The following is a 12,839-nucleotide window of genomic DNA, read 5'->3' on the forward strand; positions in this document are numbered from 1 at the left end:
TCTAAGATTCTTATTGGTTTAGGTATATTCATTATCTTAGGAACACCTTAAGCACATTTCTTTGAACCAAATTTAGTCTCAGGTTATCTATGTAGCAAAGAACTAAAGGACAGAAAAAATGAGCAATGATTATATTTTAATAGGTTCAATCTTTCACTTATATTTAACAATATTTATGAAACATTATCATTCATCTCAAACACTGCTTAGAATTCTAAAACAATATATATTCTTGACTTATCCCCTCCTTCAACGTAGCTAATCTGCCTACTTAGTAAGAAAGAGTGAAAAGATTAAAGTATTAATCATGATCAGGTCAAAGTTGGGATGCAGAGGGAGATCCTGTGACTGAGTTAAAGAGGGAGAGAGACATGTGTGTGATATATCTGTGAAATATGTTTCACACAGGTGAAAAATTAAGTACACTGTGTGGGGGAGGGGTTGTCATTCAAAAATAGTTTCTGAGATCTGAATCCAAAATGGGTAGGTAAAAATCCAACACATTTTTGGAATGATCTTTGAACAAATAAATAAAGTCTATGTACTGCTGAAGAAAATGAGCAGAGAACATCAATAAGCAACTTACAAAATAAGAAATAAAAATTGCCAAAGAGATCATTTCAAAAGTTTACATTTACTAGCATTAAAGAAATTAAAATTAAGGCAAAATATAAATAAAGAGTCCAATAAAATAAGGATTCTCATAGTGCTAGTGGGAATGTCAATTGGCACAAAATCCCTGTAGAGCAGTTTGGCTATAGGATACATAGATTTAAAAATGTTTAAGCATCTTGTCCAATAATTCAAGCTCTAGGAACTTACCCCCAAAAAACATTTAAAGATGTATGCTAAAAAGTATTAATAAAGTGGATTATTTTCCCCCTTTGTTTTTGATAGTTTTGAAATCAAGAAAACTTAAATGTTTATTAATAAGGAGTTACTTTAATAAACTATGAATTACCAACAAAAGAATTATATGAACTCTACTTAAATGATGTGAAAACCTATGTTCATTTACATATTAACATGTCAATAATATAATTTAAAAAGCAGAATAAACATGGTATGATCCTTTTTATATTAAAAACTAGATATATCTATATGTTTGAGCATGCTTAGTAAATGGTCTATAAAGATAAGTACAAAGATATTAAAAGTGTTAGAAATTATTTTATTTAGTTAATATAACAGCATATCTGACTTTCCATCTGTGTTTCATAACTGAATAGTATACCAAGGAATCTTTCACAGAAGCAATGGATTATTGCTGATGGCCAAGAGCTTCAACTTTATAGCAAACCATAAAAATCATAATCATTTAATCAAATGATCAGGAAATCATTTATGAAGAGATAATCATTAAATTAAAAAATATTTGAGCCAAACCAATTTGGCTCAGTGGATAGAGCGTCGGCCTGTGGACTGAAGAGTCCCAGGTTCGATTCTGGTCAAGGGCATGTACCTTGGTTGCGGGCACATCCCCAGTAGGGAGTATGCAGGAGGCAGCTGGTCAATGTTTCTCTCTCATCAATGTTTCTAACTCTCTATCCTTCTCCCTTCTTTTCTGTAAAAAATCAATAAAATATATTAAAAAAAAATATTTGAGTTGGACTATAATTAGAATTCCTTAAAATGACCTTAAAAACAAGTAGCAACCAGAATGTAAGATGAAAAGTTTATCCCATAACATACAGAAAGCTCCAAGACATCTCAATTTTCAGGTTATAATGTTAAAAATTTATACTAACCATCCTCAGCTCTTTTCAAACAACTAAATAGGTATTAGTATCATTATTTATTGTACTTGAAAGAATTATGCAACAATATTGATTAGAGAAATATTTTTAACACAAGAAATTTAATGTTTTTCATGAATTCTACTCTAACCACATAAAGGAATATATTAACTTCAGCAGTTTTCATAAAAGCAATTAATGGAAATTAAGCCAGTTTCAGTGAAATTATATATTATAAAAAATTTTATGTTAAAAGTAAAATATGCTAAGTAATTACTAATGCAAATAAGTACATTACGATGTATGCTTATAATTTATGGCCCTTAAATTTCTCTAAAAAGGATGAAAATAAATTTAGTAGTACTAAATATAGCAATCTGTCAAATATTTGCTTAACTCTGATAAAACTCTTAATAATACAATAGCAAAAGGATCAAATTCTCTCTCTGAAACTGAATTTATTTTCATTGCAAAATGAAAATTTGATTTCCAGAAGTCAGTACAAATATATATAGACAGGATAATGTAAACATTTAAAAAGTATTCATAATACAAAGTCTTAAATTTCTGATGTAACTATAAAGAACCAAAATTCATTAAAGATTTGATATTTCCAGTAATGAAGATATTGATAAAAATGTTGAAATTTTAGATTTGAAAAGCAAAGCTAAGTAACTCTAAGAATAATGTTAGGAACATTATTAAGCACTTAAATAAATAAAGCACTTAATCTCTTGTTCTCCCTACCCTAACTTTAATAGTCTCATAAAGTTATTTAAAATTGTTATCAAAATATTACTGATAAGGAAACTAACATTTTGGAAGCACCTACTGTATACCAGGAACTAAGAATTTTCATTTTATGTCCTTTACTTCTTATAATTCTATACAGCAATTAACATTTATTTATTCCATTTTACAGAGGAGGAAACTTGTTTAGAAAGGTGAACCAATTTGCACAAGGTCATACAACTATCAGGTCAACTACTAAAAGTACAAATGGAACAAACGATACATAATTCCTAACCAGGATGCCCATAGTTGTTACACTATCAAAATAATTGTCAGCCCTGGCTGGTTTGGCTCAGCGGGTAGAGCACTGGTCTGCAGACTGAAGGGTCCCGGGTTTGATTCAGGTCAAGGGCACATAACCGGGATGCAGGCTCGATCCCCAGTAGGGGAAATGCAGGAGGCAGCCATTCAATGATCCTCTCTCATGATTGTTTCTATTTCTCTCTCCCTCTCCCTTCCTGTCTGAAATCAATAAAAATATATTTAAAAATAATAATCACTGTTAGAGCACTGACACCAGATCAGTAAAACAAAATGGTGTGTGCACACAAAACATTAGAGGTTATATGGCCATTCACTAGAACATTTTCATTCAGGCTCTTTAACTCTATATAGAAAAATTATTTTTTCAGAAAAATATAAAAATCTCCTAAGGCAAGAGTAACAATGATGAGATCATCTAAATAAATTGACTAAAATCTTGGTAGAGTTGAACACTGAAGCTCCATGAGGATTATCAAATAATATTTATATATTTTATATCAGATACTATGAAACATTTACCAAGCTTAAATATCAATCACTTGAAAAGGAGCACCCTTAAGTAATGACCACTGCACAATCAGTGTTACCATAATCAAAATAAGTATATTTCTGAGGGGACTCCACCATCCAACTAAATTTTAAAGGCTTATATCACTTTATAATCTCTATATATTAATCAATGATTATAAAATAACTAGAAAAAATTTACCAGGTCTTCAATATTGCCATAGATATTCTTCTTCATGCCTGATGCCCGAGTAGATACCCATCCTCCCACAGTGCTGAATTCCATGGAATCTGGTTCATGACCTGTACAATAACCACTTTCTTTAAGCTGAAAAACAAATATGTAATGTTTTACTAGTGAAAATGGTCCCATTTCACAAAGCACTCAACATATTAACTCTTCCCACTTTTAAATCCCCATATGTCACTGGAATTTGGACTCATTAAAACCTATATAGAAAAAGAAATATTTGTTTCATCATACTTGTCCCCCACAAAAATGTTTAAGCTTTTGCGTCAAGGAAAACTTTACAAAACTAAGATGTGGTCCAAAAAGACAGTTGTATTTTTCCCAAGTTCACAAGACAATCTTATTCCTTATATCCTTTTATTTTAAAGCCAACTACCCACCCTACTATTTTTTTCCACAAAGAGACCATGTAAATACTTATGGAGATCAGAGTATGCTTAAACAACTGCCAACTTCACCTAAACACTTTCAATAAATAAAGCACTTAATCTCTTGTTCTCCCTACCCTAATATAATATGCAGCAGGCCTGCAGAAAACCCAAGCAAATTGCCTGTACTTAATTCTCTCTAGGAGTCATGTGTTTTAATGTACAGCCATCTGGCCAGGTTTCCTGCATGTAATACTGTCATTTATTTGTAATGCAGATCCTGCATTCCTGTACATTAAATAGTCACTTGTTTCTCATTTTTCTATATTAGCTTAGCTTTGCCAGCTGCACAGCACCTGAGGTTGAATGGATGCCCTTTACTGTAACACCAAAGCCATTCCACTGAAATCATTTTTAAAGACTCTGCCATCTCATGTCAAACAGTACAGACACCACCATCTGCATACCCACTGTCGACTGCACTCAAGCCCATCAATCTGTGTTGACCATTTGATAGTCATCCAGTTAAGCAACTGCTTCCATTTTTCAAGTAAGCCATGCATAGATGTAGAATATGCCAGCTATGTTTGTATCCACATATTTAAGTATGGTATGAAAGCTGTAATCCAAAATTTGAGAGCTAATTAGGTTAAATATAATTTGTTAGCTTTCCCACACAAGCAATGCAAATTATTTACCTTTTCTAGGTTTGTTGCTAGAAAAACAAGGTTTAAAAACATATCAATTGTTACATAATAGGATTTTTTCACTAAATATTTAATATATTTATTTAATTTTAAGAGGTTAATAACCACCCACAAGAAGGTAGCTTAAATACATGACTGAACAGGTTAAAATGAAGATTATCAAACTGTTATATTTCTTTCCTAACTTCCAAACAATCTATATTCATATTATTTCTTTTCAAAAGACTACTGTTTCTCAAATTTTCTGAAATTAGGAGAAGAAGAAAAGAAAAGATATTCATGGAAGCTTAGATGTGCTAGGTACTGAACAGGAAGTTTTCATATATTCTCAAGACAAAATCTCGACATTACCTATACAGAAGCAAATAATTACACATTTAAATTATTTCTATAAGTGCATACAGAGTTTGGGACTCTATGTGCTTCCAGGACTTGTATATCTATTTCCTTCACCAGGTTAGGGAAGTCTTCTGTTATTATTTTTTAAATAGGTTTTCAATTTCTTGTTTTCTGTGTTCTCCTTCCGGCACCTTCATGATGTGAAAGAAAGTTGATATACTTGACGTTTTCCCAGAGGCTCCTTACACTATCTTCATTATTTTTTTTTTCTTTTTTTTTTTCTGTTCTGATTGGGGTTTTTTGCTTCCTTATATTCCAAATCGCTGATTTGATTCTTGGTTTCATCTACTCTACAATTGCTTCCCTGTAAAGTATTCTTTATTTCAGTTAGTGTAACATTCATCTCTGACTGGTTCTTTTTTATGGTTGCTATGTCCTTTTTTTATGTTGTTGAAGTTCTAAGTTTCTTGTGCATCTTATAACCATTGTTTTGAACTTTGTATCTGGTAGTTTGCTTGCTTTCATTTCATTTAGTTCTTTTTCTGGGTATTTCTCCTTTGCTTTCATTTGGGACCTTTTTATCTTCACATTTTGGCTGCTTCACTATGTTTGTTTTTGTGTACTAGGTAGAGCTGCTATGTCTCCCAGACTTGGTAAAGTAGATGTCCTGAAGGGCCCAGTAGCACAGCCTCCCAATTCACCCAAGCTGAGCGCTTGAGGTGCACCTTTGTGGACTGTGTGCATTCTCCTGTTGTTGTTGAGCCTTGATTGCTGTTAACGTCACTGGAAGAGATTGACCCCCAGGCTGATCAGCTGCAAGGACTGGCTACTACTATAGCGGAGGAACTGCTGTGCAGGAACCAACCCTATGGAGCAGGACTTGCTTCAGAGGGCTTCGGTGCTCACTGAGTCCACCCATTGAGAGTGTCACTCGTGGAGGCAGTAGGATTGTAATCTGGGGTGATCTGAAACTGTCTATCGAGTGTGTGCAAGGTCAGCCTTGGTCTGTGCCCTGCCTGGGGCTACTGGCATGAGCTACAGAGTGATCTGCAGATGGCAGCTACTTGTTCTGGGCTTAGAGGTACCCAGGAGAGACCAAGCTGTGAACCAAGGCTAGCTGCCACTAGTGCGAGGTCTGAGGCCACTTAGCAAGAGTTACAGAGTACACAGAGACCAGATGATGCTTGTTTCAGAGATTTTAGGAAAGTCTGAAGCATGAGCCAAGACAGGCCACTGGAAACAGCATGGGTTGGCCCCCAAGTTGGGTGGGCAGAATTTTAGGAAATCACCAGGGTAGGATGAACAGTGTGAGCCAGGCTGAGGGGGGCTCAGATATAGTGCCTGCCTGCTGACTCTGAGGGGGTTGTCTCAGAAAAGGAAAAATGGCCTCTGCCAGTACTTTTGCCTGGCATAATTGTGCCCCACCCCAGCTCTTGCCCTGATGCCAGATAATTCAGTTCCTCCCCATATGTCCCTGGTTCCTTGCAAGCTGCTGCTCCAGTGCTAGAGCTCATATTTGAATATGAGGAAGTTCGTGCGTAAAATTTCCTAGGACACCAGGAGCCCTGTTTCACTCAACCACAATCCCCACTGGTTTTTACAGCCAGAAGTTATGGGAACTTCTCTTCCTAGCTCTGGAACCCTGGGCTGGGAGGCCTGGTGTGGGCCGGGGCCCCTTGCTCCTCAGGGGGTCCCTCCACAACCAAGATATCCTTCCCAATTTTAAACCACCATATGTGGGTGTGGGACCAGCCTTTCCATGTCTCCACCCCTCCTATCAGTCTCCATGTAGTTTCTTCTTTAAATCCTTAATTGTAGGACCTCCATTCAGCTAGATTTTAGATGGTTTTGAATGATGGTTGTTCTCCAGTTTAGTTGTCATTTTGATGTGGTTGTGGGAGAGTTTGAGTACCCCATTTACCTACGCCACCATCTTAACCATAAATCTCTCAAGCTGTAGGTATTAAATGAGTGCAGTATGTTGCATGGCAATTATATCTCAATAAAACCATTATAAAACAACTAAAAAAAAAATAAATGATTCCAAGGATTTAAGCCCAAGCTTCCCAAAGTACTGAATTCCATCAACTGAGAACGAGAAGGCTACAGAAAAAGCCAACCGTGGAGAAAAACAGAAATTCAATTTTTAAAATGTTGTGTTAGTTTAAGACAGCGGTCAGCAAACTGCGGCTCGCGAGCCACATGCGGCTCTTTGGCCCCTCGAGTGTGGCTCTTCCACAAAATACCACATGCGGGCGCGCACGTACAGTGCGATTGAAACTTCGTGGCCCATGCGCAGAAGTTGGTATTTTGTGGAAGAGCCACACTCAAGGGGCCAAAGAGCCGCATGTGGCTCGCGAGCCGCAGTTTGCTGACCACTGGTTTAAGACACTTTGTCTAAAATGTGTATTAAATATGCAAATCGAGACACTAACTAAGCAACTGGATATACAAGTCTGGAGTTCATGAAAGAAGTGTGAGGTGATGATAAAAATTTGGGAGTCTTTGGCATGTAGAAGGAAAACTTAAAAGTCAGCTGTATTTGAATAAAACAGACAGTGCTCAATAAAAATTAGTGCAATGATACAAGTTCTAAGTACTTTACATTATTAATGTATTTCATCCTAATGAAAACCTTATGTAGAGGAATTATTATCTTCATTTTATAGATGAAGAAATTGAAGCATAGGGAAATGAGTCTGTAGGCAGGAAAAATATAAGTCACACATCCCCAGGCTATTAACTAATAAAATGAAGTAGCCAAAGATTTAATAAGCCTAAAAGCAAATTCCCAAAATTCATAATTGACATGTTAGTGACTGCCTTAAATTTTAAATATTTTAACATCAATGTAATTTAAAAATTAAAAAGATTAAAATCTGTGCTACACAACTACAATATATCTGTAATTTTAAAACTTCTAAAAGGAAAAAGCAGGATGTTTTTAGCTGGTTACCTCAGCTGAAATTGAAACTGAAGGACACAGAGTTTAACAAGGAAGAACTTGAATTGGAATCAAAACAGATGTAGAAACTATATTATAGTCTACTAGAAGCAAAAAAGAAAGTTTTATTTAGAGAAATGAAGTAGTAAGTAAAATATCAGAAGTTCTTACTCTAAGAAAATTTCATTTAAATCTCAAAGAAATATGTTCCTTGAATTTTAAATCTAACCTTTTAAGAAAAAGAAAACTTGGAAAGGTTAAAATACTACATCAAATACCACAATAAAAATATAAAATTGGAGACATGAAAGGCCATCCTTTATTTTTAAAAAATTGCTTTGTTGATAATGCCTCATTCAGGCATAATGGAAGACTAATATGGAACTTTTTATAGGTTGTTTTTTTTTTCCATTAAGTACTATTATTCTGCCCACTGAAACTATAATAATTAGCAAATCTAATTATGCTAACTTATATAAAACCTTGACTTATTGAAGATCTTCAACATGTCTCAACAAATATGTTCCAGTTCTCTGTTCTTACTGCATTAAATTAAAAATAAGGACAGTAAAGAGTTTAATAATTTTTTTCAAAGCCTTTCATATAGAATTGTTCGCTGGCATATCAATTTCATTCAACTCTTTACAAGAAAGAAGGAAAAAGACAAAAAAAAAAAAAATAAGATCAATAAGTATGTCACATATCCCTCAAAGTCCTTTTAAAAAGAGGAGGGAGTCTCTGTAACCCAAGTGGAACAAAGTGGTAAGAACATCAACAAACTGGACATTCTAATTTTTGTTTATAAAAGCTGAGTTACATCTTACCCATGTTTGAGGAGGTTGAAGGAACCAATACATTTTAATAATTGCCTGCTTAGAAACCATAAAGGGAACCTAAAGTTTTAAAAAAATTAATTAGGATCCCCCCAAAAGTACATAAGGACCCCAAGAGTTTCACTAACTACAAGAGATGAGCAGTTTTCAATAAAATTATACATTGAGAAGTTCAGTAAGTAGCAAATATCAACATCTACCCAGCTGATACAATTTACCACCAACTTCCAAAAATGCTATGTCCAATTTGTTCCTTTTTGCTCCATTCTTACTACTTTATTTCAGGTCACTATCAGCAATTGCCTGAATTATTGTAGCATCCTCTGAACCTTCCCTTACATGCTCCATCCATCCTCCACACAGAAGCCAGAAGTATCTAATTACAAAGATCATGTTCAAACTTCTAAAAGGGGCTTTATACGGCCCTTTATAATCTCACCTCTTCATGTTTTCCTACCTTCATCCTTTACCATTACTACATGTTCACCCACTCGATATACATTCACCAAGCACGTGTGCTATCCCATAAAAACACACTAGATCTCAGCCATACTCAGCTACCTGCAGGCCCGCAAAAGCAACAGCTGCCTATAAAGCCTCTGTACATGCTGCTTCCTAACTGGATTGTTCTCCCCAACCCCATTTACTTTCTGGTTAATTCTCACTCATCCTGAAGTCTCATTTTAAATGCTGCATTTTCTATGATACATTTTTTTTGTCCAACTCCTTTCCTCCTAACCCATTTGATGAGTCACAATACCCCACATTTAGCTTTCACCTAGATATTCTCACTCTGAATCATAATTGTCTAATGACCTTTCTGTCGTAATACAACATAAGCGATCCAAGTGTAGGGGATGGTGTCATTCATTACTGTGTCTAGCTCAATGCCTGACCCACAACAGAAACTGAACAAACTTGTTCAGTGAATGTATTATGAAAGGTACTTCATTCATAGAGGGGACACATGCCAGTTTTGAAAATTTTAACTAAAGAAATAACATACCTGTCTTTCCAACTCTTGTCCTGTTATGCCAGCCTCTACATGAGCTGTCAGATTGTTCTCATCAACCCAGAGGATTCGACTCTGTTGCAAAGGAATAAAAAGATCTCATCTCCATGAACTATTGACAGGAAACAGAACTTCCTAACTGAAAGCAGCAAGTGATAAGAGAGTAATTAGGCAGGTAGGGTTACTCACACCAGAAAGCTCCATTTATCCCTGAATATATATGACAGATATAACATAGGCAGTATATTAACAAGAGGTGGTTTAAAACACAGACTCTGTCTTCATTCAGATATTAATTTAAATTAAACTATACCTCTTATCATGGGCAAATTATTTAACTGTCTAAGCTAAGTGTTTCCTTATTTGTAAAGTGTGGATAGCAATACCTAATCACAGGGTTGCTATAAAAATTAAATGAGATACTACACATAAAAAGGTTAGTATACACAGTTCCTGTCATTTTGCAATACTATCAATATTATTGTTAACAGTTAGCAATCATATCTAAGAATATCAGATGTCCACCTGAGATTAGAAAAAGATACCTGCAAAGACATTTGCATACTGTAAATGACACCCCTACAGATCTCATAGACCAAAGCAGCACCACAGACCCCAGCTAAAAAACAAAGCACATCCCTGCCTTCCGCTGAAAAGAAGAAACTATCATCTGGCTCAACTTAGTAAATGTATGCCTGTCAAATAAGTGTTTTTAACATTCTTATTTGACCTAATTCTTATATATATGAATCTTGATGAATTACTTTCTACTATTTAGAGCAGATTCTGTTCCCCTTCTGTTTGGTTGAGCAATCAGGTAACATACAGAATCTTCTTCTGGATCCCAGAGAAGCTTTCTTTGCACTCTGATATGTTCAATTTCATGGCAATAACTAATGCACATAAGTCTAGTAAATAATAAATAGGAAAGAACACAATCGATAATACGAAAATAACAGTCTCAGGCTACCTATATTCCAAATTTGAACACATACAAATAGCTGCACTGCTTAATTCACAGGGTTATGATAAATATTAACTAAGATGATATATGTGAATGTACTTTTTATGTTATATAAAACTATCATAATTATACTCTCAAAATAAGAAAACAGTGATTTCAATATAACTATGGCAAAATCAAGCTTTTGGCCCCATGGCAGCTAAACAAAAGTTATTCAACTGTAAAGTTAAAAGACAAAATTTAGTAATCTGATGGAACCTTATCTATATATATATATAAAAGGCTAATATGCAAAGTGTCCCTTCAGGAATTCGACCAGGAGTTTAATCGCTCGCTATGATGTGCACTGACCACCAGGGGGTAGCGTGGAACAAAGGAAGGCCTCAGCCAGTAGCCAGGGAAGGGAGGTCCCAGCTGACAGCTGGAAGGAAGGCCCCGGCCGGCAGCTGAAGGCCCCTATTGGCCCTGATCACTGGCCAGGCATAGGGACCCTACCCATGCATGAATTTCATGCACTGGGCCTCTGGTATTATAATAATTTATATACATCTTCTCCCCCAGTAGACTGATTCTTGAAGCAACTATATAATTGTATTAATTATATACATTATATTTACCAGGAGTCCAAAGATATTTTTAGTAGAATAAAAAACAAACTAATGAAGATAAATTTAGAAACCACCTATGGACACTAATAGCAAAACCCAAAGATAATATATTGGCTACCTTATTACATCCACTATATACTATGACATACAAGTCAACAATGAAACTAAAACTTTCAAGGCCAATAGGTCTTAGTGTTATCTACACTAACAAAAGAGAAACATGGTAATTGGCGTACGACCGCTACCCTTCCCATTGGCTAATCAGGGCAATATGCAAATTAACTGTCAGCCAAGATGGCAGCCGGCAGCCAGGCAGCTTGAAACTAACATGAGGCTTGCTTGTTTCAGTGACGGAGGACTCCAACGTCCCCCGCCTGCCGCTGCAGGCCTCTGAGCCTGCAGTTTCAAACATTGTAACAAATATAGACGCTAAAAAAAACCCGAGAAACCAGCTTTCAGCGAGCTGGGATCTCAGAGCTGGAGTCAGAGCTGGAGTTATACATTGTTTCGATTACCTACTTTCAGCAGCAGAGGCCTAAGAGCTGGAGCCTCAGAGCTAAAGCTGGCCCAGAATAAAAAAGAAAAACAAAAAAAAGGAGCGGTTGGGAGCTTCCGTCACCCACCAGCCTGAAAACAGCCCTCAGCACCTCACCCAGACTGGCCAGGCACTCCAGTGGGGACCCCCACCCTGAAGGGTGTGTGACCAGCTGCAAACAGCCCTCAGCCCCTCACCCAGGCTGGCCAGGCACCCCATTGGGGACCCCAACCCTGAAGGGTGTGTGACCAGCTGCAAACAGCCCTCAGCCCCTCACCCAGGCTGGCCAGGCAACCCAGTGGGGACCCCCACCCTGAAGGGTGTGTGACCAGCTGCAAACAGCCATCATCCCCTCATCCAGGCTGGCCAGGCACCCCAGTGGGGACCCCCACCCTGATCCAGAACACCCTTTGGGGCAAACCAGCCAGCCCCACCCATGCACCAGGCCTCTACCCTATATAGTAAAAGGGTAATATGCCTCCCAGCACCGGGATCAGTGGAGCCGAGAGGCCTCCTGGCACCGGGATCAGCGTGACAGGGGGCAGCACCCAAACCCCCTGATCGCCCTGCAGCTCTGTGTGTGACAGGGGGTGGGGCCACAACCTCCCTATCCGCCCTGCTCTGTTCGTGACAGGGGAAGGCGCCCCAACCTCCTGATCAGCCCTGCTCTGTGCCTGATACGGGGGAGCTCCCCAACCTCTGATCGCCCTGCGGCTCTGTGTGTGACAGGGTGCGGCGCCCCAACCTCCCCCCCCATGGGCCCTGCTCTGTGTGTGACAGGGTAGAGCCATAACCTCCCCATCGGCCCTGCCCTGAGTGTGAGAGTGGCGGCACCCCAACTCCCCTATCAGCCCTACTCTCTGAGTGACAGGGGGGAGCTCCTCAACCCCATGATGGGCCCTGCTCTGTGCGTGACAGGGGGTGGTGCTGCAACCTCCCCATCGACCTTGCCTTGAGTGTGACAGGGGATGGTGCCCCAA

General features: G+C 37.7%; 1 protein-coding gene across 4 annotated transcripts in view; it reads right to left on the bottom strand.

Annotated features, from left to right (window-relative positions):
• AGPS (alkylglycerone phosphate synthase) overlaps positions 1-12,839 on the bottom strand; it is a 134,753-nt gene that overhangs the window by 67,767 nt on the left and 54,147 nt on the right. For all 4 annotated transcript variants that reach the window (XM_036319243.1, XM_036319246.1, XM_036319244.1 and 1 more), the window contains exons 8-9: positions 9,747-9,827; positions 3,502-3,627 (exon numbers count right to left, since the gene is read on the bottom strand). In XM_036319243.1, the coding sequence (XP_036175136.1) occupies positions 3,502-3,627; positions 9,747-9,827 (207 nt within the window). The remainder of the gene's footprint in view (positions 1-3,501; positions 3,628-9,746; positions 9,828-12,839) is intronic.

This window comes from Myotis myotis, unplaced genomic scaffold (genome assembly GCF_014108235.1).
Source record: "Myotis myotis isolate mMyoMyo1 unplaced genomic scaffold, mMyoMyo1.p scaffold_m19_p_8, whole genome shotgun sequence".
Taxonomy (NCBI): domain Eukaryota; kingdom Metazoa; phylum Chordata; class Mammalia; order Chiroptera; family Vespertilionidae; genus Myotis; species Myotis myotis.